Consider the following 24,541-nt stretch of genomic DNA (forward strand, 5'->3'; position numbering starts at 1 on the left):
AAAATGTTTGGAAACTTCACCCAAAATTGGATTAATTTCATTTGTTAAAATCTCGAATAATTAAACTTCGGAAACATTTTAGATCACTTCGTCTAGCCCAAAGAAATTCACAAATTACTGATACCATGTATTCCTGTGTTCTCAAAACACTCCTGTGGGACTTGCAGCTTGGTGGAAAAGCAGGTGATACACCAAAAGAATGTAGCTGCAGGTTAGATTCTCACCCACTTTTTGTGAGATAATAGTAGCATTTGCACTTTTCTCCCAATCACGATCTGTTAAAGCTAACCTGTGGTTTGTTCCTTCTTTTCTTTCTTTTGAATGCAGGAATACCAAGAAGACAAGAATGACCTTTTAATTTCTGACACTGAACTCAAGCAAGTAGCTTACATTTTCAAGTGCAACAAATCTACATTACAGATGAAAGGAAAAATTAACTCCATTACAGTTGGTACGTGTGCTTATTTCTAGAGTGAAGACTAAGGCTGTAATCATATGCACATATACCTGGAATAAGCCCTATTGAATATAGTGAGACTTACTTGGGGGGGGGGGGATATGCACTGGATTGTAATGAACGTCCTGCAAAGCTTTCATAGGTGATAGCACTTTAAGACACAATTGTTACTCCTTTTGAAATCTGTGGGGATAAGAATGTGAATGAAATTAGCTAGGCTCTCTGAGTTAATTCCAATGTTAGTAATACTTATCCATTAAAATTAATGGACATGATTAACATAAGTCTGTTAATTTCAGTGGATCTACTCTGTGTAAATCTTAATTAGCTACACCCCACAAACACTTGCAAGTTGTAGCAGTTAAATGCTTTCTCATATGTTCAACAACAGATAGCACTGAATACATTTTGTGACTTTTTTATTTCTCCCCTTTTTTCCAGACAATTGCAAAAAGTTTGGCCTTGTGTTTGACAACGTTGTGGGTATTGTTGAAGTGATCAATTCCAAGGATATTCAGATACAGGTAAACATCCATTCATAACACTAATACAGGGAACAAGATAGACTTTCCTACTCCACCTGCTGAGGTTCCACTGATCATCAGCTTCCACCAACGGCTCCTCTTTGTAGTTTTAAAAAACATGCATGTAAGATGCATTTAACACCATGTCTAGTTGGGCCTTTAAGTTATATCTCTCTGTTGCTTTCATGCTCTACTTGTGAGCTTCAGCAATATTTACACTATATTTATAACATGGTGTGACTATTAATTCTTTCCATTTTATATATGCACCTACAAATGTGCTCTTTGTGACCTCAGGCAACCTTTGCTCTTTTATAGAGAAAGAAGGAGGGAGGGGAGAAATATCACCAGGCATTGCTCTTGACAAGCAGTGACTCAGCCCATCAATCTGTGGTGTCCTTTACATCTGTTAAACTTTCAGTAAGAGCTGGCTAATATCCATCTGCTTAGTTCCCTGTACCCACCGTCAAAGAAACATGCTTATTCTGTGGAATATCCTGCTTAGGGAGGTCCTCTTATCCACTTTCTCCTCTTCTTTAGGGGGCATGCAAAGGTCAATCTGTGCACAGGTGAGATGGAGAGGAGATAGGTTGTTGATGGATGACAATATTTTACAATCTAGGTATCTGAAGAACTGCCTGCAAACCTCTTTGATTGTTTAGGTTTTCCTCAGATGGATCTTGCTCCCCTTAGCTGACTGCCTGGCAACTATTCTGATGATATTTTCAATGCCAGGGGGGAAAAAATTGCCAGAGAGCTGCATGTCACCTGATTCTGCTTCAATGGAAGGCCTGTTGAAATTAAAGTGGGTAACATGAGAGCAATGCTTGGCGAATTTTTTATGCAACCATTCACAGTTGTTTATAACATTGTGGCAACGGACTATGGGGGCTGACTTGTGTATTGAATTACCATTGAAATTTTGTTGGTTTTAATTAAGCTCTGCCTGGAAAAAAAACCCCAAACACTTCTCTCTTGGTGTTAACATCTTTTTCTTTACTATTTTGATTTGTTATAAAGTCCTTTGATTGTTCTGCAGGTAATAGGGAAAGTGCCAACCATTTCAATTAACAAGACTGAAGGCTGTCATATATACCTCAGTGAAGAATCATTAGATTGTGAGATTGTGAGTGCTAAGTCATCTGAAATGAACATCCTTATTCCAAAGGATGGTGATTATGTAAGTGTAATATTTTAAAACTTTCTGATACAAATTTCTGAAACACACACTGAATCGTATACTGACAGCAGGTTGCTTTCAGGAAAACAGTCTTTGGGATTAAAGTAAATCGTTTCTGGAATATATACAGTATAATTAATATATACTCATTCTCTTTCTCTTTTTGTTCTGGTGTGGTGTTCTGTATCTAATGTTTAGGTTTAGACTTATTATAAGTTATTGTTAAGTTTAAGTCTGCTGCAACTGGATTTCTTTTGGACAGCACCAATCCTGAATGTACTGGATTTGTGACCATTGTGCTTATTTGCCTTCAGTAGCAGTAAAGCTCTGCTGGATGAAATATTAATTTTCCCTGGTCTATTTTTGGGGAATCCTGCAACATGTTTAAGTTTTAACTCTGCTAACTATACATTGGAATCTGCTCTGGATCAATATTGAGTAGAATTCCAGTGACAGCATTTTCTTACTTATTGGCATTTATGCTATCCTAACCTTATGTTCTAACCCTGCACATAAAAGATTGAGATGGTTGTCATCAAATTACATCAAGAGGAGAAATCACAAATCTACTAGTGCAACAAAAAATGAAAAAATGCCACACTTATTTCCCCCCCCCCCGAATGTAATCAAGAAGGTCCTTTATAGCATGACTGACTTATAAAAGCCTTCTCAGTCATGTGCCACTAACAGTGAGGGCATCAGTTTTCATAACAGCCACTTGTTTGACCAACTGACATTGTCAATCTTGTGTCCATATAGAAAGAATTTCCTGTTCCTGAACAGTTCAAGACATCGTGGGATGGATCCAAGTTGGTCACTGATCCTACAGAGATTGTGGGTTAACTTCCTAGGGCCGGACAGAAACCAATGACCACAATCTCCAAAGAAATTCATCTTAAAACAGCAGCATGAAGAAGTAGCACTGGTTTGTAATGAGTGATAAGCCTTCCAGCAGCTACTTTGTGTTCTGGAAACCATACGCTGTATTACATGGTATTTTTCCTCCACGGAGACTATCTCTGTGGAGGAAAAAAGTATACTGATGTACACAACTATGTTTGAGGGAGGCATGAACGTTCATTTTGCCATGACACACTCTGAAACCACTGCACAGCCCCTGTTCACTTTTTGTAGGCATCCTGATATTCTCAACATGTCCACAATTTGCAAATAGGTCATACACAATGTCATGTGAATGTATAAATATTTTTTAAATTAACTATTCAGGTTACTGGCTATTTCACTGCATACAGGAAGCCAAATGTCTGCATGATACACTTTTGTCATGTTTCAGTGCATTCCTTTTTTAATGTTTTGACCGGTTAAAAAAAAACCGTAGGAGGTTAAGATGTTCATTTTAGATTTCAGTTCATAAACCTGGAGCCCAAAAAGTCTGTAGTTCTTATATGTCTTTGTGCTTCTGAAAGTTGAAAAGGTAGAACTCTCAGCAATACAGCTGCTAATGGAAAAGAAAAGCTAGATTTTTTTCAATTTCTTATTTCCCTTAACCATCTATTTTTAACAAGGAGAGTTTGCTGTTTTCTTTGTTTCTGTTCAATTTTGTTGATGTTAGCTCAGAGATAATTTATAGAAAAAGTTATTTTAAACTTAAGTAAATCTGCATTCTACTGAGTGTCGTCCCCCGTCCCCCCCCCCCACTTCTTCCCTGTCCATTATAACATTTCCTTGTTTGTGGGCTTTACTGTTTACTTGGGTCAAACAGTATTTAACAACCTAATCTGAAAAAAAAATATTGATAACATAAAGGGTCTTAGCTGAATGTTAAGCATCGTTTCTCCTGGATCTCGCAAATGCTAATTATTCCTATGTCTGGAAGGAACGAGAAGACAATAAAATGCAGTGTCTTCTGGGGTAAGGCCAAAGTTTACTACTTGCCACCCTACCAAACATTAATGAAGACATGGTAAGAAGTTATATAATGGTATCAGACTTAAGTCACAATCTGAGACAGACCCACTGAAATCAATATACTTGCTATTACATTGTAACGTTAGTGCACTGATTTCAGTAGGTGCACTCTGAGTTAGATACTGCCCTGTTTTCCATTCAAGGAATAGGGTTTTGCTTCAGAAATGCTAAGAGCTATTCCACACTTGGATGTTATATGTCTCTTGCTGTTTTGTATGTAGTATCCCCCTCTGCCTGCATACATCCACTCTATCATTGTGAAGGCTGTGTTGCTGAATAGCACCAATTTTATTATACATCCTGGCCGCCATCTGTGAGAGTGCCAGCTTTTGCAATAAAATACACTTCCAGACCACTGTCTGGAGATTAGAGTGGCTCCTAATAATACAGAAGTTGGTTAACCTAGTTATATATCTTATTTTGTGTATTGGGCAAGGGCGTATTTCTGCTTCTATTTCCATTTGTAAGGTATGCATGCATTTATTCAAAAATGTACGTTAAGAAAAGCCATAGACTATTTCTGAATAAATTTTGAACTCAGACTAAAAGGATTGTATTTTGGGAGATGGGCTTGACTTACACGGTCCATATTTTTAATTTGTAACACTAATGTGATGTGCAGTACATGTTGTATGATTTCAATACATTTTGATTTTGATTACTTATACTACTTTGTAACAGTGAAATAATGGTAATATGCTTGCAAAGCTAGATCAGGATATAAATCGTGCCTATTGCACCTTACAAGATATGTAACTCCTTCATTTTTAAATTATATTTGACTGTAGTACTGTATAGATACTACAACAAATAGTGCTCACAGAATAAGATTTTGCTATCTGATGTTTGATCTGTATGTATAATGTTGTTGTGGGTTTAGTACATGTCATTTTTCAATAGTAAACCTGACATGACTAAAAATAAAATGGTAACTTGTTTAAATATAATGCATTGTAGAGGGTTTTTAAAAAAAATATTGCCTTTCATGTTCAAAACGTATGGGAGATTTGCGTATATAATAAGATGCATTTAACTCACAAGCACTTACATCTGGAACTGAAAAAGAAATCAGTCTTCTTAACAACAGATAAGCTGCACTGGGGTGAGTGTCCCAATGTTGCAAAGCCACAACTGAAAAGATCCTAAGCAGAGTATGAGCCGAGAGTCAGCAAATGGAGAGGCTGAGAGGAAGGCACTACACAAAGCAGCTGCCCTTGCCCATCTGATTTTTTAGTGATTTATTTACTTATATGTTGCCCATGTGTGTGGCACAAAGCACCATACTACAAACCCCAGTCCCACACCAAAGGAGCTTACCAATAGGAATTTTGGCAGATCAGGATGTGCAAGAGGGTAAGGAAGGGAAAAGAAAGTTAAAAGATATATGTATCCAATGCATCTTCAAATTTGCTCAAATTACATAATGAATGATGAGCATGTGATTTAAGCGGATTTAAGAATTGAGAACCTTGAGGACACACGCACTATCCAGTACCAATTTATCTACTTGCACTGGTGTGCTTTCGAACAGCTAGGTTGGCAAGAGCTGGGACAGAGCAACGGGAGCTCACCTGTTGCGGGGATTCAAACCACCGAACTTCTGATTGGCAAGCCCAAGAGCAGGGGTCAGCAACCTAAGGCCCATGGGCAGGAAGCAGCCCATGGAAGTCATTTACTGGCCCACGAGCCGCCCCTGAATCAAGTTGCCCGCTTGCGCACTGCACTGCACTAAACTGAAAATTGCGGACCGGCACGCTCATGCGTGCACACAATCTGGCCTAAGGAGGGATCTCCGTGGGAACGATCCAGCCCAGGCAAGATAAACCTTGCCGACCCCTGCCCAAGAGGCTCAGTGGCTTTCACCACTTTCAGCAAATACTCAATAAGAAAAGGCTTTAAAGAACATATGCTTGGGGAAATTATGTGTTTAAATGTGAATCAATTTGTGTTCTCACTTTGCAATTAAAAGCAGAATCTACAAATATGACTGTGAAAATAAAGCAAAAAAAGCAAATACAGTATACCTGACTTTTACTTATCAACCTTTGTTGAGATACTGACTCTGCATAGCCACCAGGTGGCAGAATAAGCACTAGAATGTAAACGATTTCCAAACACTCCTCAGAAAAAATGGGAAGAGCTACAGTTTTGAAAATATGTTTGTTAAATTAAAAAAGAACAAATGATACTGTTAATTTTATCTTGAAGTGGGCTGTGACATTTATATTATTAAAACCTGAAACTATTTTAGAATTCTAAGGGCAATCATTCAAATACAGGCAGAGAGAGGGAAAACAATCACTCAGGTCTCATGTCTAATTATTCGAATATTTGTGAATACTCACAATCAAGTTAGAGTTAAGCACCAAGGAGTACATATGAATAAGGAATAAAAAAGTTGCTGATCCTATAAGAGAATGGCAGGTTGCTGCTGTTCATCTCTAGTATGCAGGTTACACTGGTGTGCAATTGAATTAATATAATGTATCTGTCTTAATGTTATGCTGCAGTCACCTTTGACTGGTCTTAACCGTCCAGGGGTCCTTTACCTTACTTTTACCTGCTGCAGTGGCAATATACTGTTCCAGCAAACTTTCTTGTTCAGTGTTTGCATATTACAGTAATCCCACTGAAAATTCAGCCAGAGGTATTCCCAATTGCACAAAGAACTGCTGCTAAGTTCTAAGACTGAAAATATGCACATTTACTTGGGAGTAAGTCTCACTGAACTCAAGAGTAAATACTGATAGGACTAGGCAGTAAGACCTCTCTGCTCAACCCGAACGACAGTTTGAACTCAGACCTAAACACATTGACTTAAAAAGGAATATCCACCCATTAATCATGGAGGATAAGGCTGGTAGTCACAATGGTTGTATATTACTTCTAGTACCAGAGGTAGTTTGCCTCTGAGTAAGAGCTGCTGGGGATCAGGAATGGCAGGAAGATGCTGTGGTCATATCCTATTTGTGGGCTTCCCTGAGACTGCTCCTTAACTACTGCAAGAATGGAAAGCCAGGCTAGATAGGCCTATGTTCCTACCCAGCAGGGATCTTCTTATGTTACTATTATATTATTGGGGACTAGATTCTTAGAATGATAACACATTTGCTTTCTACACTGATTTTCTGAAGCAGCCCAAACTTGTAGCAAAAACTCTCACAATGAATGCAATACTTCACTCAAAGTCTGATCCAAAAATACTTAGAAATGAGGTCAAGCAGCTGAAGCCAGCTAAACACACGGACAAAGGATGTTACGAAATAGGTTTGGCCTTACAGCCAAGAGCTGTGCCAACTTATCCCAACACAAGGCATTTGTTTATCTCGCTGGCTGCCAGGCAAGAGAGGATAAAGGATCCCCAGAGGGTCAGGGAGCTGGGGACAGGTTGCTTCCAAGGGATCCTTGTTTGCTTCAGATAATCTGGGCGAGTCTTCAAAACATAAGTCTGGCATGGTCAGCAACGCTGTACAACTGCCTGTTGCTTTCGCTGAAAACCTTTAGTCCCCTCTTCTAGAGAACTTGAAGGAGAGGATGTGCAAGTTGCAAGTACGCCTGGTCAAAGCTCACAGGTCAAACACGTTGCTATTCTAAGTGCACTGGTGATTCTGGGCAGCTCGGCGCCTTCTGATTCCCACCTGCAAAGGGGTATGGCAGACCGCATGGGTTCGGGATGATAGGGACCCTGTTCCAGTGCAAGGACTTTGGCCGCCCTGCCTCTTTTCCTTATCGTACTCCTCTTTTCTCTGCTGCGGGCGGGGCGCAAGCCCAGCCCCAGAAACACCTAGCGGCGCAGCTGGGCGATACCATCTCACATAGGGTCGTGAAGAGGCAGTGGTACGCTCCAAACCGTGCCTCTGGGCCTGGGGCGTCTCTCTCTCTTTCTCAGCCCCGCCTCCGCCAGTGACGTCAGCGCTACGCAGCCGGCGCCGCGAAAGTTACGCTCGGCCTGTCACGCAGATATATATTATATATCCGGCGTACGCGGTCGGGGAGCGGGATGGCCCTGCAGCTGCGCAGTGAGGCCCGCGGGCAGTGACAGGCGCCGCGCAGAAGGCCGCGCACCGGGCCGGGGCCATGGCAGAGACCAAGGAGGTCCCAGGCGGCGCTGGCGGCGGCGGCCCTGAGGAAACAGGCGGCGCCCACACTGCCGCCGCCGCCGCCTCGGAGTCGCTGAGCGCAGGGGAGTACTCTCGGCGGGTGCACCAGTGGCTGTGGGACTCGTACTGCGGCTACCTGAGCTGGCAGAGCGGCCTGGCCGCGCTCATGGCCGGAGCCGCCGCCTCCGCCTCCCCGCCTCCCGGCGGCTACTACTACAGCCCCTTCCACTACCTCCTCGCGACCCCTCCGGCTCCCGCCGCGAGCGGCCCCGCCCCGCCGCGCGCGGCCCCGGCTGGGCAACCGCCCGCGGGCAGGCACGCGCCCCTGACCCAACGGGCCGCCCCCGCCGCCAGCTCCCTGAGGGAACCCGGCCGGCCGGCAGGTGAGAGGAGTTAAGCGGGGAAGGGGCGCCGGGGCTGAAGCGGAGAGAAGGGGGCGGGGGCGGCCTGAGGGTTGGGTTTCCATGGTGATGTTTACGGGACTGGGGGAGGGGAGGGGAGGGAGGCGCGCCGTTTGGCCTGGGGTGTAGATGCGAGAAGCAGCGCCTGGGAGGTGGGCTGCTTGTAATGAGTGAAGGGGAGAAGCTTATGGGCAGCGTTTTGGTAAATGCTGTGGCGCCCTTTTAAAGACTGCAACAAATCTGTTGTGGCAGAAGTTTTCCTTAACAGGAGCAAGAAACGGAACGTGGTTCTCAGTTGTTGGGCGCACACAAACACACTTGCACAAGAGAAGGAAATGCTGTCAGCGAGGGTTTGTTTGTTATTCTTTCACCTCGCCCTTCTTCCAGCTTGGAGCCTAGGTGGCTAACAACAGTCTTAAAAACACAATACAGATTTCACAAAACCGTAATTTAAAATAAATAAAACAGAATGATAACAGTGTTTGGAATGTAATGCAGAAGGCAATAAACCATCTGTTAAAATAGCACCAGTTTTATTCATTAAATACCTACCCCTCACCTCCGGGTGGCAACCCAGGGTGGCAAAATGTTTTAACTTTACACCTAGTTGTTGGCAGTGCTGAGGGACAGGGACAACTGAATCTCAGGAGGAAATGCCATGATGTTGGGGGCGGGCACCACTGAGAAGTCCCTGCCTTATGCCCCTACTCCTTGGTCTTTGCTTACTGATGGCATCATGAACAAGTTCTCTCAAGCATAGGTTGGAAGGTATCATCATCACCACCACCACCACCATTTTATTTGTATGCTGCCTTTCCATAGTTAAAACAATGTTCAAGGCAGCTTACAACATGAGCAGATTTACATAATTACCAACATAACAAAAATCATAATAAATAAAACACATCAAAAGGTACACAACCAAATGGAAAACAATTTCCACATAAATAATAAAATCTAAAACTAAAAAATACAACATTAATATCAATTACAATTTAAAATGACATAGATGGAAAAAAAGGGAGCCCTCTCTGTCAAGCAGCAGCAATCCTTTATGGAGCCTGTCAGGCCCCGCCCCAAGCCAGGTGGAGAGAGGCAGGGCTTCAGGCTCCCAGCAGGTCAGTCCTGGGCAGCAGCATCTGGGGAGGTGTTCTAAAAGTACTAGTGCCAGACACCAAACCCTACGTATATTAAGTAAAATAGAAACATCCCCACCCATCTTTCCCCCCCTCCACCTCTTTCCCCCTTTTCTTCCTAATGTCTCAACAAATGAAACTGATTTGTAAAAAATGTTACATGGGGGGGGGGGAATACAAGAGAGAGACATTGCACAGACTTTTGTAAATCAAGAAAATATTTAATAAATAAAAAAATAAAAGTACTAATGCCCCAGTCTGTACAGGGCCTTGTATGTCCATACTCTTGAACTGGGCCCTGTGCAGAGTTCTTCTTGCTACCCCATGTAAAAACATGGCAGTGGAATTCTTCACTAACTGCATCTTCTGGACTATACTGAAAGGCAGCTCCATGTAGAGTGTGTTGCAGTAATTCAACTGAGAGGTGGTAGAGTGTGTGTTGGTGGTCATTGCCACCAGGCTGTCTTGGTCCACACACGGCTGCTGGTTTCCATTAAAGTGAATGGGGGACAATATGAATGCCATGAAGCTGATTAGATGTCCTCCAATACTACTGTATGGGAGCAGTCCTTTAAGGATGACCGAGATTGTTTCAGTGCCATACCCAGATCTGAAGGCAAACTGAAATTAGGTTGAATAATTAATTTTATCCTGGAATGTCTGTAGTTGGCGAGCTGTCACACTCTGCTATCTTGCCCAGGAATGGGATATGTGACTGGGTGATTCAGGAAGGAATGCACTACGACTTCTAAGTAAGACATAATCCATTCCCTTGGTCCACCTAATCAAGTCCCTCCTTGCTAGATCTTAAAAGCCAAAATGGGCAAGGGTCAAGAGAGCATGTGGTGGGCCTGACATCTTCTATTGTTCTGTTGTCTCCTCAGGCAACAATAACTGCAAAAAATGACAATGCTCTAAGTACGTCTAAAGGCCTAATCAACTGTGGTATCAAGTTTGGAGCAGACATTGACTTTCAATGTGAGATTGGTCAATTTCCAAGTGGTTGGCCATTTCCCCTCCAAGGCTGTGCCTCACCAATTATTTTACTACTCAGAAAAACTCTGCTGAGCAGTTCATTGAGGACAGAGTGGAGGGGGAGGAGTAAGCTTGGAATGAAAGCAAGCCCATCTAGAGGGGTGAGCAGCTGGGTACACTTGTAGCGGCCCTTGGAGAGCTAAGTCGGCCAAGGGGCCCTGCTATCTTATGTAACCAGACTGGTTGATTTTTCGTTTGAGTTTACAACTTTATTCTAACAGGACCCCCACCCTGGCCTCAGACCAGCTGAGCCTGAAAAAAGCCTAATAAATTGGTTTGTGTTTTTAAGGGGCTGCAAGAGTCTTTGTTGATTTTGCTGCATTCTAAGTTCCATTGAGATGAGTGGAGCTTGCTTTCAGGAAATAGGTATAGGTTGGAATTCAACATGTCTACCCTTCTAGAAACTTTTGGTAAAGATAAGCATGGAAGGGCTTGGGTGGGGCCCTTTGGATAAGTGCATAAGGGCATTCCTAGACCTAATTAAGGTATTTCTTGGCCAGCAGCCGGTTTCCTACAATTGCTAGTGAGATGCCTCTGGAAAACCTACAATGTCACTCAGAAGTGCAGTTTGCGGTATGATACCGTTGCATTGAAATATTTGTCATTTCTGTAGAAACACCAAGTGCATCTAATGCAGAATGTCAAAATAAAATAAACGCAGAAGCTCAAATCTTGAAATTCCATTTTCAAGCATTGATTTTCATATTTATTTTCAAAAGGGAAATATGAAATTTGGAGTAGGAAAAAGGTTGCTTTCCAACTCAAGTGTAAAATGTATGTTCTTCCTCACTTGCCTCCCTTTTAAAGCACAAGGAAGCATCAGGACTAGTTGCAAAATAGTGGCATAAGGATTGATCATACAGCTTTCAAACTAGCTAGCAAAGCTGCAGTAAGGCCTCGTTAAAAGCAACCATTTAATAAGTGTATCTTACAGGTGAGAAAAACTTCAGTATGAGAGATAAGTGATTAGTACAAGACCAGCCATGGCGGAGAATTATTTTTGATTGCAGATTTGAGAATTAGATGTTGAGAATTAGATGTTGAGAATTAGATTACATTAACTAATTCTCATTAACTTAACTTGGAAAAAGTACTGTATATAAAGTGTATTGATTAGATCAGCATACAATTACATCTCATTTTAAAATATGTAAATAGAAATAGTAAAGTTCATTAAGAGAAGAAATAGAATTGAGTATAAGTAGAAATATCATTTTAAAAATAACCATTTAACACTGTAATTGTCAATTAAACTAAACACAAGTTCTTTATTAGCACATTAGTTTCCACACATGTAATTTGAATCCCTTGATCCCTACAAATCAGCCAGATATCTACAAATAGATCCAAAGTCTACTTTCCCTCCATCCCAACCCTAGATGATTCATGGCAAGGCCTCAGTTCTCTGTGAATAGCTCAAGTATTATTGCAGCAGACCTCATGCCAGGATAGCATGGCATGGGAGAAGACTATCAGGCAGTCTTTTTTGTTGCTTCTCAGTACTTTGTTTTCACTTGAGAACATTGGTTCACGTAGTAATGATTATATGGTGGTAAATTTCCATTAAGCTGGTGTGGTTTCCAGTTGTGTCTATGTGTTTTCGTGCATTATACATACTTACAACAATAATATTGCATCATTTGCCATTGGTTATGTAAAGTGAAGGGCGCTGTGGTCTAAACCTCAGAGCCTAGGGCTTGCCATTCGGAAGGTCAGTGGTTCGAATCCCCGCAACGGGGTGAGCTCCCGTTGCTCGGTCCCAGCTCCTGCCAACCTAGCAGTTCAAAAACACATCAAAGTGCGAGTAGATAAATAGGTACCGCTCCAGCGGGAAGGTAAACGTCCTTTCCATGTGCTGCTCTGGTTCGCCAGAAGCGGCTTAGTCATGCTGGCCACATGACCCAGAAAACTGTCTCTGGACAAACATCGGCTCCCTCGGCCAGTAAAGCATGATAAGCGCCACAACCCCAGAGTCGTTCGCGACTGGACTTAACTGTCAGGGGTCCTTTACCCTTACCTTTTATGTAAAGTGAAATATAATAAGCCTATCTTGTGCACATTGCACCTTTTTTCAAGCTGTTTATTTTGTATTAATACTATACTATTGAATACTCTTGTTTTTAAAAAACAGGTCGTGAATATATTATCCCATCCTTGGCTCACAGGTTTATAGCAGAGATGGTGGACTTCTTCATTCTTTTCTTTATTAAAGCAACCATAGTTTTGAGTATTATGCACCTCAGTGGAATAAAGTAAGTTTTATAATACATAGTATAGAAAATGTTATAATTTCTTCTCCTCTTAACTGTGCTCTTTTTTTCATTGAATTAGAAAAATGTATAACAGAACTAGTCCATTTCAAATTGCAGGTGGAGGCTGAATGACTGAATGTTCTTCATACCAAAATAAATCCCTGAACATAGAAAACATATATGTTAAAGGATCTAGCCAAGTTTCCTCCCTGCCATACTAGGTTTCTAGGTGTAGAACTATTTTTCCATGTAGGAACACTCATGAATGAGTTTTTTCAAATATTTTGTTACATTTTAATTTGGTCCTGTGGTTTAAAAAAATGTTAGTTGCTTTGAGCCAAAAAATGTTTCTTTATTAAACAGCAAACTAATATGATAATAATACTTTGTATAAGCTTAAATTTAGTTGTACCCTATTTCTCAAGCTTTGGAGTTGCAGCAAAACTCAAGTCATACTTCAAGATTTAGTAAATACAGCATTTGCTAAATGAGTGCTATAGTCCTTGGGTGTAGGTGACTTTTGACTTAATGAATATTGTTTCCTTATAGAGAAGTATATTGGAAAATTATCTTCATCTTTTTAAAAATTATAGAATACTTGTTTGCATCTCACCTAATGTTTTTTAACGTAACATTTTTAAAATAATTGTATAGCTTGATAAAAGTTGATAAGTTGGTATTGGTCGATATAAAATATTTAGATTTTTCAGATGGGGTTTCCTTACCTCAAAATAATTAACATAATCCAGCATTTTTGTACACTTTGAAGTATTTGTAACAGTTCACATACACTACCATATTTTAGACTGTACAACTTCCCCGTGTTGGAGGAAGTTTGGAGGAGAAGATGGAGTATTTTTATCCATGAATTTTGAGGCTGAGAGTGCCTAAGGTTACACTGTGAAGTTCATGACACAGGCAATATTAGTCCTGGGGATGTCCTACCATATACTATCTCTCATGATTTTGTAGATGTGGAATTGTGCTTTTAGATGCGAAATAAGCATATTTTCTACATGAATGGAAACTGTTGCCAAGAGCGAGTAGCATCCAGCTTGTGTAATCTAAATACAGTTGGGACTGGCTGAAATACAGACACAATTTGTCATGGGTGTAGTCAGGATTTTTGTTGTGGGGGAGCAGAACCTCAGTTATTTAAGTATTTTTTATGGATTTTTCTTTATGGAGGGGCAGCTGCCCCCCTTGGCTACACCCATGCAACTTAATTCTGATTCCTTAATCACTACTCAATTCTATTCAGTTAAAATTCCCATCAGGTGAAAACATTTGACAGGAAAGTGGGGATTGAATAGAAGCATCTATACTGTAGTGCGATATTGTATGTTAGTGTTATTGATTACTAAAATGATTTTTTTTTGGTGCAGGGATATATCCAAGTTTGCCATGCATTACATCATAGAGGAAATAGATGAAGACACTTCCATGGAAGATTTGCAGAAAATGATGATAGTGGCCCTTGTCTACAGATTGCTAGTCTGCTTCTATGAGGTATCTAAGCCTTAACTACACGTTCAGTAGTGAAGAGTGAGAACATATGTCTTAATCCTTAGTGAGCTTAAACTGACACAGATAATGAGAACTTTTGGAAAAGTCACCGATATACAAAATGAATTCCTATTTTATGTTACATTCTAGTGTGACCAAGAAGCAGAAGCCACTATCTGCATAGTCTCTAGGGTTATTGAGTTGCCCAGGACAGGGAGCAGGTTATCCCTCCCTCTTCAGTTATATCCCCAATTACAAAACATGTTTTGAAGTTCTTCTGGTTTCATCAAGTTAGCTTCATTTTTAAAGTGTTTGCATTTGGAAGGTTTTGCAAAGTAAAATATTGTTTCCTGGCGACAAAATTTGAAATGGCATTTATTTTCAGATTATTTGCATTTGGGGAGCAGGTGGAGCAACCCCAGGGAAATTTCTGCTTGGGCTTCGAGTTGTGACATGCGACACATCTGTACTTATTGCACCAAGTCGCGTGTTAGTGATTCCATCTTCTAATGTGAGCATGACAACGTAAGTTAACTTTTTTTGTATCACTATTATGTTGGTACAGGTAGTGGTTCATCAATTTTTTCTAGTTACATTGAATAAATAGTTATTTTTCCTTCGTTCAATAGAGCCTTTCGATAAGGTCTTTTGCCCACCTCCACTTCAATTTCAAGGTGGCATACAGCCTAATTAAACTTTATACAGTAAGATTTTTTAACAAAATAAGCCAACAATAGAGACAGCTGGCATTGAAAACAACAAGCACTATAAAGACATTTTTAAAAACCACATACATCAGTAGGCAGAACTTATTTTATTTTTGAACTAATAATAAGACTAACTTTTAACTTGATACTTTAGTGGGCAATCCTATGGCAAGTTCTGCTGGAATGACTAGCTTAGGATTCAATAGATTTCGGGCTTAGCTGGTTGATCCCTGGCTCAGCTGGTGTTAAGTCCCTAACCCTGAACTCTGTCGAAGATACACCAATGTAACTTGTTCATCCTAGTTCAGCCGGTGCTCAGATGGCACTCAACTGGCTGAGCTGAAGGTCATTGGGCCAAGGCTGGTGTAAGCCCCCAAAAGGGGGATTCCAGGGGTGTGGTGCGACCAGATTGGGGGGCTTCAGCTGGATCCTAAGCTCATTCAGTTCAATCACATGACCTGGCAACCCAGCATAGAAAACTATTTTAAAGGCAAGTTTTCCCTTTACCAGGCTTTGGCAGAGCAGCAGTATCCCTGCAGCTGAACAGGGTTTGGATCCAGTGTAACTTTGCATCAGCTTTACTTACACTGGCTTTCTTTTTGCCAGCTTCTTGTGCGTAGGATTGTTCCCTTCATTGTCATCTAACAATTTATGAGGAAGAAAGCTTGGTTATTTATAACTCCCTGAATTACTGTTCTGATTTTTATCCTTATGAGGTACAACAATCAGAACCGTACAGGGTATTCTATGGTGTGACAATGCTTGTCTTTGTATAAAGGCATTATAATATTGAATCCTTTACTAATGATCTCTGGTTGATTTTCCTGGAGAAACGGTGTTTGAATATTTAATGAATGGAAGAAGCATGTTAGTAAAACACAAAATACTAGTTGTACAGCAGTACACCAGCTGTGAAGGGGGAACATGGCTTTGGTGTGGCTATGTTAAGAGTGGATTCTTCAAACTAGGACTAATATCCTTGATTCTGAAGGTAACAATAGAAAATTTGTCTTAATGAAAGCTGATGTGTATCGGTTCTCAGAAATGGGAAATTATTCTGAGAGTGGGGTTGGTTTTTTTGGTTTTTTTAGCAGTTGTATGACTCTTGTCAAAATAACTCGTTTACAGAACTGCAGAGATGACATATAATTTCTTTTCTTTCCAGATCCACAATACGAGCTTTGATCAAGAATTTTTCTATTGCTTCCTTTTTTCCTGCATTCATTACCCTGCTGTTCTTTCAGCATAACCGAACAGCCTATGATATTGTAGCAGGAACAATTGTGGTAAAACGAAACGGTGTCAGATGATACACAAGGAAGCCAGGATTCTACTGTTCAAATGTGCTGATGACATCTGGTGGATTTCTGAATCTGTCACTCCAGAACAGTGCCAATGATGACACTGAACTTTTTTTTAAATTCCAGCAGTGCCATAAACATTGGAGAAAATGGCACTGATATAATTTGAGAGTATTTGAACTGATCAAGAGAATTAGTTATCTTCAAAAGCTATTGGCAGCCTATGGTCAGAGTGTCTTCTAGTGTATGAGAAATGCTAGTTTAACAGTGAGGGTCCTATAGCAAAAGAGAGACTTATTTTTCATGAACACTCAAAACTATTACAGGAGATAACCAAAGGGATTATAGTGTTTGTGGCAAATTGCTAGAAGTTATATAATGCTATGGTGGCAGACTTGAGTTGCCACTTTATAAAAGCCTTATCATGAATTTCTCATGCAAACATTGTATTTTAATACTCAAAAGTTTTCTTTAAACATCTTGTGTGTCTTGCATGATGAAGAGATCTTGAACACAAATCCAGTAACTGAATATGTGCTGTATCATGGAAGGCAGATAATTCTGGTATTGGTAAACTGGTATATATTGGAGTTCTGGCAGTATTACTATAGGGAATAGATGCAAATTACTTGTTAATCACTGCTTAGGATAAGGAAAAGTTTGATTTCTCTCTCCTCCCCCTCCCCCTTTGTAAGAGCACAGAAAACTTAAACTAGTGCAAAAAGGAGAAAAACAAAGCTTCAGATTTGTTTAATGAGAACCACAGTAAGTTTGAGATATGAGCAAAAGGAAGTTTATGCATAGCCTTTTGCACCATTTTATAACAAAATAATTTTTTAAAAAATAGCCAGTAATACTATCGCTAAAGCAATAGACAATTCGTGTGATCTTTGAAAAATCAAATATAAATAGGTGCACTTTCACTTTATCTGGTTGTGTGCCTAGATAATTTAAATTATCGTTATTGAACAAAGCATATTTTGCATGATTTATTTTTACAAATAGAATATTAGCTGAATAGCACATTGGTATCAAGTTTTTATGGCTTGGCAAACTTTAAAAAGTATTACCATTCTCCCTTAATCTTCTGTTCCCTTAAGATCAAATACTATGTAACCAGAACACAATGTTTCTATTAATTTGTTTCTGGTCATTTGATAAGGAACTAACTTATTGTAATGGGATATTGCTGATTTTTTTTAAAAAAAAACCACGTCTTTTAAAAATGTAATTATTATAACATACACTGGTGTTTTCAAGTTATTGCAGTATCTCAATTTAAGGAAGTTCACAACTGAGCCATTGGTGTAGTTTTGGAACTGGTGTACAATGGTGTCGTGAGATTCAGATTCTTGTCCATGTACATAAGCAGGGATCTCAAACTTGACAGACCATATGGCTACAGTGGTGACTTTCCAAATGTAACAGAGTATCATAAATATTCTTCTAATTAGACAAGCAGTTAAAAGGGAAGGGCTGCTGTTCAATAGGGAGCAGCAAAGAAATATTATTTCTCGCCTCACAGGAATTTTGAGAAGTCCTGTGTTCAAATAAAGATGACTGTGCGAGAGCCTCTTGGAGGGGAGATCATACAGGAGTAAGTACTTAACATTTCTCCTAAAATACATTTCTGGAAGGGTTAAAAGTTTGTGCCACGGCTGCTTCCTTAACTCGTCTCTTTCCATCTTTCTGAATGAATTAATTTTCAGGCTGAAAAATCTGCAAGTGGTCTTGCTTCTACGGTTTGCAGCACTGAACATAAATGCATGTTGAGGAAGGCCTACTTACAGGAGAGCACTGATGGATTGGGAGATTTACCACACCCACTTGTCTTATGGCAAATACCCTATTCCTTAGAACTAAAGAACCTATGAGCCAATTGGCAGGCAATGCTAAGCTGAACTAGTTTAGCATGGGTTTCTTGAAGAGATCTTGGCCACTGCACTTCTCTGCTTCTCCCACACCCTGCTAATGCATGCTTTGGGTATGGTATGTCATTCAGACCACAAGCTGTAACCAAGGTTTGTTCATGGTTTGGTTTAGCTTTAGGTACCTGCCTTCATTAATTATAACTTAGCACTAATTCAGTCCCTCTAAGAGAACTGCTGGGCTGACGAATCAATTAAGCTCTATGAATCAAGTAGTAAGAGGTAGCTCCACACAGCATTGCTGAATTATGTGCTACTGTAGTTTATCCTAGCTTAATTAAAGCTGATATCAATTGGGGATAGCATCTCTGCTTCTGGTGTGATAAGATCATTCAGTTACTTTCAACAGCAAGGGATAGCAGAATTGACTACCTGCAGAGTAGTCAGGCCCAGAACAGTGAACCATGTGGAAAATCATGGAGTGGAGCTCTGACTAGTGGAAGTCAGTCCATCTGGATGTGAAAAAGGTTATTACCAGTTCAAGGATTGTGGATTTTGACTTTGTTTGCACTACCCTTCTGTGTTGCATTTAATTTGTAAGGTGTTTTTTGCGCACAGTTCCATCAATTGAAGGGTACGTTTCTACACTTTTAGTTAAGCTGAGAGAGACACAGTAGTAGTAGTAGCAGCAGCAGCAGCGGTATTATCAGTTGTAGACCATAAAGGACACAAACTGCTTTGATCAACTATTTTAGTAATGAATACTGCAGTACTTGTGCTACTAGATATTATAAAGATTAATTAAGCCAGCATTTAAACTGCCTACATGATTGCTTTTTTATACTTTGGGTATGTGTCTTTATGTTGCATTTATCAAGTTGTTGCTTTGTTGCTCATAGCTGAGTATTACATATTTTAGGCTTTAAAACCCCACATTTTTCAGTGAAAGCTGCTAATTACTGACTGCTGGGGCTGATAAATTTATTATGGTCATATGTTATTTTAAAAGGTGCTTCATAAATTCATCTTTGTTTCTAGACCCTTGGCTCATAAACTAATAGTTTAGTTGCATTACTCTTGAGCCACCATGCTTCAAAAGGTCTCAGGAACACCAGAATGGAAAGGTTACGAGTTTTTTTTACCTGCCCCCAAGCATATACAAAAAAGCCAGCCAGACATGGAGTTGTGCATATTGCAAAAGCAGGTTCTACGTCACAAAGTAAATTGCCCACAACTGGCAACCGCTCCTTGACTTCTTGCCTCCCACATCCCTTTCCAAAAAGGAGTAAATGTGTTCAGCCACTTATGTTATTTTTCTTTAGGCTATCAAACATGCTAGAAACCCATCCCTGAGGACTGCTAGGATAAAAGCAAAATACGTGGGACAAAATGTTCTTTGTGTGTCTTGAGGACTTTGGCCCCTGCAGCAGAGGATTAGGGCAAGAGAAAACAATGGAGAATGGTTTGCTAGATGGTGATAATGCAAGCTGTTGGAAAAACATAGTTGAAAGGTGCTTATCCAGTTGTTGTTTTTTGAGGCATGTATATAAAACTAAAGACCTACCAGCCTTAAGATAGCAGGAAAGGGGAGGAATGAGCACAAACCTCCTGACTGGAACTCTTGAAGGGTTCTGTGAAGATGAGGACCTGCATATGGGACTGCAGACCGCAAAGAAGAAGAACCTCTTATAAACCAAGCTGAGACTGTTAATCAAGGTACCTGCGATCGTTTATCTTTTACTTGCTGCCAGTTACTTGGCAGTAACTATTTTAATAAAGACATTATTGTCCCTGGTTTATTATGTATTACTGCAAGGTAAAGTGTATTCAAATGCTCCAGACAACTGTGTTTAGCCCTCTGGGTTTTGAAGTTCAGGCACCCTGTTATTAGCACAATAACAGATGCATTTAATTTACATTGATCAGCATTTGTTAACTGTAAATCTAAGACGTATATCCTACTAACAGAGAATTTGTAGATTCTTGTAAGACCACGTGCTTATATTAAAATTCACCACAAACATATTTCCATAATTTTTATTGATGGCATTTATCCCATGGTTTAACATGTTAATTATACTGTAATAAACATGGCTTTAATATTAAACTTTTCCTTATTATCCAAAGTCACCAGAGTCCATTTCCGTAAATATAAAAATATATACTTAACACTTTGTACAATACTGGTTTTTGGTCCAAACAAAAATGGATCAGAAAAGCCAATAAACTCACTTTAAGAATTCCCAATTTTAAAGGTCTTTAATGGATTTAGGCAACTTTGAATAATGAGATTTACATAATAAAATCTGAGACAATACTAAACAAAAATTTGCTGTAACACACAAAATTAAAATTTCAAGTTCACAGATCTGTTATGTCAAAGTACATTGAGAAACTGAATTGTATTTACACATTTGTTTCATAATAAAATATTGAAAAAGCGAGACAGGTGATAAGGAGTAAGAATGAAAATAGAAAGAGCATCTAATTATTGAATGAAGTACTACTGATCTAACTAGTCCTTAGCATGGACCATTCTTTAATCATTCTTCCTCTATCAGAAAATTTTAGTGCACAATACACGCAACTCGCTCACTTCACACATACATCAGCACAAACTCCGCATAGAAACCACTCATTATCCACATTCTCTACTCTATACAGACTCCCCTCTGATATAATTACAATTTCGAGGTGTCAGTAAACGCAGATGAGCGCACAAAGTGGTGCAAACAGAGGTATTATACGAAGCCATTCGCTGTGCAGGCTATATTTATATCTATAGCCAGACCATGCCAAGTCAGTGAAAACTCTTGGATTCTAAAATAGTTTTGCTTAAGATCCTCCCTGCCACCAACTCTTAATTATTTAAAAAACCTAAATGGGGAGGGGAAAAAGCGAGCAGAGTTTAGGCAGACCTGGCTTCAGCTAAACCCAGCATGAGGTACAATTCAGTAATTGAACAATGCAGGGCAACCAGCTGTGGGTAAGAAAACTGCTGTCTGTAACAATCATTAATATTTTATTTTCTACGTCTAACAGCTGTCTTTATCTTCCGAACAGGCTGCGAAGATCCAGATGTGGAGAATATATTTTTCCCATTATTCCTGCTTTAGGGAGGAAAAGAATTAAACATGAGGAACTTAAAAGTGATAGTCGTATGTCTTAAAGCTTCTAATATTGTGGAACAAAAATGAAAATAAATAAATGATCCACTGCAAAAAAACAGGCACTTGAGTGAGTATCCCATAGATCATTTACTAAATACATCATTTTTTAGAGATTATGTCACTCAGTTAAGGAGTTGTAATCTAAACTTTTGTTTCAAGGATAGCTGCAGGCATATACCGTATTTTTTGCTCTATAAGACTCACTTTTTCCCTCCTAAAAAGTAAGTGGAAATGTGAGCGAATGCAGGCTGCACAACTATCCCAGAAGCCAGAACAGCAAGAGGGATTGCTGCTTTCACTGCGCAGCGATCCCTCTTGCTGTTCTGGCTTCTGAGATTCAGAATATTTTTTTTCTTGTTTTCCTCCTCCAAAAACTATGTGCGTCTTGTGGTCTGGTGCGTCTTATAGAGCGAAAAATACGGTAATTGATCTGAAAGGCTTAATGCCATCAGCTTTAAATATTCATTTCCAATATCCACAGTTAGATTGAAATTGAAATTTGCAGCAAATTTGTAGATTCAATTAATGCAAAGTTCATCCTGCCCCCCACCCCGGCACTGCTATTCAATAGTGTGGAATTCCCATAGATGTACCTGAAAATGATTCCCTTACATTACAACATGTGCATGGAAGCACTAGGAGATTGCACCTTCAATATATATACACCCTGCCACACTATCATGCCAAGCCTTAACCCCTACTTACCCTGGGTTAAATGATGAAGGCTGGGTGAATGAAAATCCGGAAGAGCCTCCTGCAGGCTGTGCTGGAGCACCAGAAGCTGCACCAAAGGTAAATACTCCTGGGCTGTTGCCTGTAAAGTTGAAATTAGTACTACTTCCAAACTGGAACACCGGACCTAAGAGAGCGAGATACAAAGACTTAGCCTCTTGGATAAAAAGCATTGCTTCACAATTATTTGTCTATGGGGGACTTCAATTTCTTAAGAAGCACTATTACAAAGGAGGAAAATGCAAGTATAGCAGTTCACAAAGCAACTACTGCATTGCTGGAGTGCACCAATAAGATATTCTGGAATCCACAGAGCTAGATCTATTAAAAAAAAAAAAAGCATGTTCAAGAGCACACATATTTATTTAACAAGACCTTCCAATGCTACATGGCAAAACTCTTCTGAAACGAATGCGACCTTCACAAGCAGTTTCTAATACAAAAAAGAAAAAAATCCACTTCGCCATGTCCAAATCCATTGGCACAGCTAATGTAGTTTTTTGTTTCTGGCTAACTTTCTCTCTCGTTTTCTGCTGTGTGTTACACAGTGCACCAGATAGCATATATCCTAAGCATTAGCTCTTTGGATTATATTTTGGCTGAAATGATTCATAAAGTACAAAGTACAAAATGTACAAAGCCATGGATCTTCAGAGGAAAAAATATTCCAATAAAGCAGATGTATCATACAAAGTATCACATCAGTATTCTTGGAAAAAAGCAGCTAGATCAAGGGTAGGCAACCTAAGGTCCGGGGGCCGGATGCGGCCCAATTGCTTTCTCAATCCGGCCTGCAGACGGTCTGGGAATCAGCAAGTTTTTACATGAGTAGAATGTGCCCTTTTATTTAAAATGCATCTCTGGGTTATTTGTGGGGCATAGGAATTTGTTGTTTTTTACCAAAATATAGTCCAGCCCACAACATGGTCTGAGGGATGGTGGACCAGCCCACAGCTGAAAAAGGTTGCTGACCCCTGAGCTTGATCTTTCAAAACACATTGTGTGTTTTTGACAATAATGTTTACCTGTCTCCATGTAAACATTTCACACTCCTATGTTCAGTATCCCACTGAGGTGTAATTTTATCAATACAAAACAAAAAATTCTGAGCACAGAGTTAAGAGGAACTCATCATTTATAAATTCTATGCCATTTGCATAAAGAATGTGTCTGTGTATAAGAGATTCTCAAACCAAGAAATCACGTGTGCTCCATGTACAGATGTTTTGACATTTGACTTGACATTTGACTATGCACACTATATTGAGGTAAGCACATATCACTTGAAGCATATCTAGATCATTTTCTGTTTCTAGTATTATAGCAATACTAAACTTTTCAAATCAATTGTTAATTTGCAAACAGAATTTGATTCAAGAAGTATTTTAAAGTGGCACTCATGATGCTAGCACAGGTTAGCATGCAAAGATGACTGAAAAATTAGGATGGGACAACCTAAACATAGCTCTGCTTTAGCAACACCACCAGCCTACAACACAAGATCTCTAGAGCTTGCACTTACCAGAATTAGGAGCTGTACTAGAGCCAAAACTAGGCGGTTGGGTAGCTTGTTGTCCAAAGACAGGAAGCTGTGTACTGCTTGACACGGAGCCAAAAGCTGGAGGTGCAGGCTGAGCACCAGTAGAAAATAAGGAGGAGGAGAGTGATCCAAAGGTTGGAGCAGGGGGCTGGCTGGAGCCTTGACTTTGACCAAATGTTGGTGTTTGGCTGGCACCAAATGCAGGACCAGTTGCAGGAGCTGAAGACCCAGAACCGAACACAAATGAAGAGGATGAACCTAGAAAAAGAAGTGAGCAGAATAAACTTGAGAACTGCTCTCGGTGGTTAAGACTCTAACTCTTTAGATTCTACTCTGGGGTGTATAGGCTTTTGCTTATTTAACAGCTGTAACACTGCACTCCATTTTTTGCAAGAGGAAACAACAATGGTGGCAATAATTGAAGGGAAGGTAGGCACACTGACAAAGGGAAAACAGAAGGCATCAAGAGACAGCTGAAGGCAAAGTAGCAGTAGGAAGAAGACTTCCAGTGAGTGCAGAGGAAAGCGTTATTTTGAACATTCACACTGCTACATTAAAACGTATTACAGCAGTATTTGATGCACACAGAGCCCATCAATGGAATGTATGTAGCTGGTGTAGCACTGCTAGTTACAATTATGAGCTGTGCAATCCCTGGTTCAATGTCAGCTCAGCCAACACCACACTGGGTAGCTTTAGAAAA

The 24,541-nt window shown here is 40.0% G+C and overlaps 3 protein-coding genes across 8 annotated transcripts in view; 2 read left to right on the forward strand and 1 right to left on the reverse strand.

The window, feature by feature from the left end:
* The window catches only part of CAP2 (cyclase associated actin cytoskeleton regulatory protein 2), a 39,503-nt gene extending 34,466 nt beyond the window's left edge, over positions 1-5,037 (forward strand). For all 3 annotated transcript variants that reach the window (XM_083449535.1, XM_083449536.1, XM_083449537.1), the window contains 4 exons: positions 328-451; positions 899-981; positions 2,021-2,161; positions 2,921-5,037. In XM_083449535.1, coding sequence (XP_083305661.1) covers positions 328-451; positions 899-981; positions 2,021-2,161; positions 2,921-3,004 — 432 coding nt within the window. In that variant the 3' untranslated portion in view covers positions 3,005-5,037. The remainder of the gene's footprint in view (positions 1-327; positions 452-898; positions 982-2,020; positions 2,162-2,920) is intronic.
* A 267-nt stretch (positions 5,038-5,304) lies between these two features.
* FAM8A1 (family with sequence similarity 8 member A1) lies at positions 5,305-20,522 on the forward strand. Its single transcript, XM_083449616.1, has 5 exons — positions 5,305-8,573; positions 12,894-13,014; positions 14,400-14,523; positions 14,906-15,045; positions 16,393-20,522. The coding sequence occupies exons 1-5, from the start codon at positions 8,168-8,170 to the stop codon at positions 16,535-16,537; spliced, it is 936 nt and encodes a 311-aa protein (XP_083305742.1). The 5' UTR covers positions 5,305-8,167; the 3' UTR covers positions 16,538-20,522.
* NUP153 (nucleoporin 153) overlaps positions 20,420-24,541 on the reverse strand; it is a 42,645-nt gene continuing 38,523 nt past the window's right edge. For 2 of the 4 annotated variants that reach the window (XM_083449290.1, XM_083449288.1), the window contains exons 20-22: positions 23,821-24,096; positions 22,272-22,425; positions 20,420-21,503 (exon numbers count right to left, since the gene is read on the reverse strand). In XM_083449290.1, coding sequence (XP_083305416.1) covers positions 21,419-21,503; positions 22,272-22,425; positions 23,821-24,096 — 515 coding nt within the window. In that variant the 3' untranslated portion in view covers positions 20,420-21,418. Of the gene's footprint in view, positions 21,507-22,271; positions 22,426-23,820; positions 24,097-24,541 lie in introns of all 4 variants that reach the window. The other 2 variants (XM_083449289.1, XM_083449287.1) reach the window with 1 other exon arrangement.

Source organism: Podarcis tiliguerta (genome assembly GCF_965153285.1).
Source record: "Podarcis tiliguerta genome assembly, chromosome: 7".
NCBI lineage: Eukaryota > Metazoa > Chordata > Lepidosauria > Squamata > Lacertidae > Podarcis > Podarcis tiliguerta.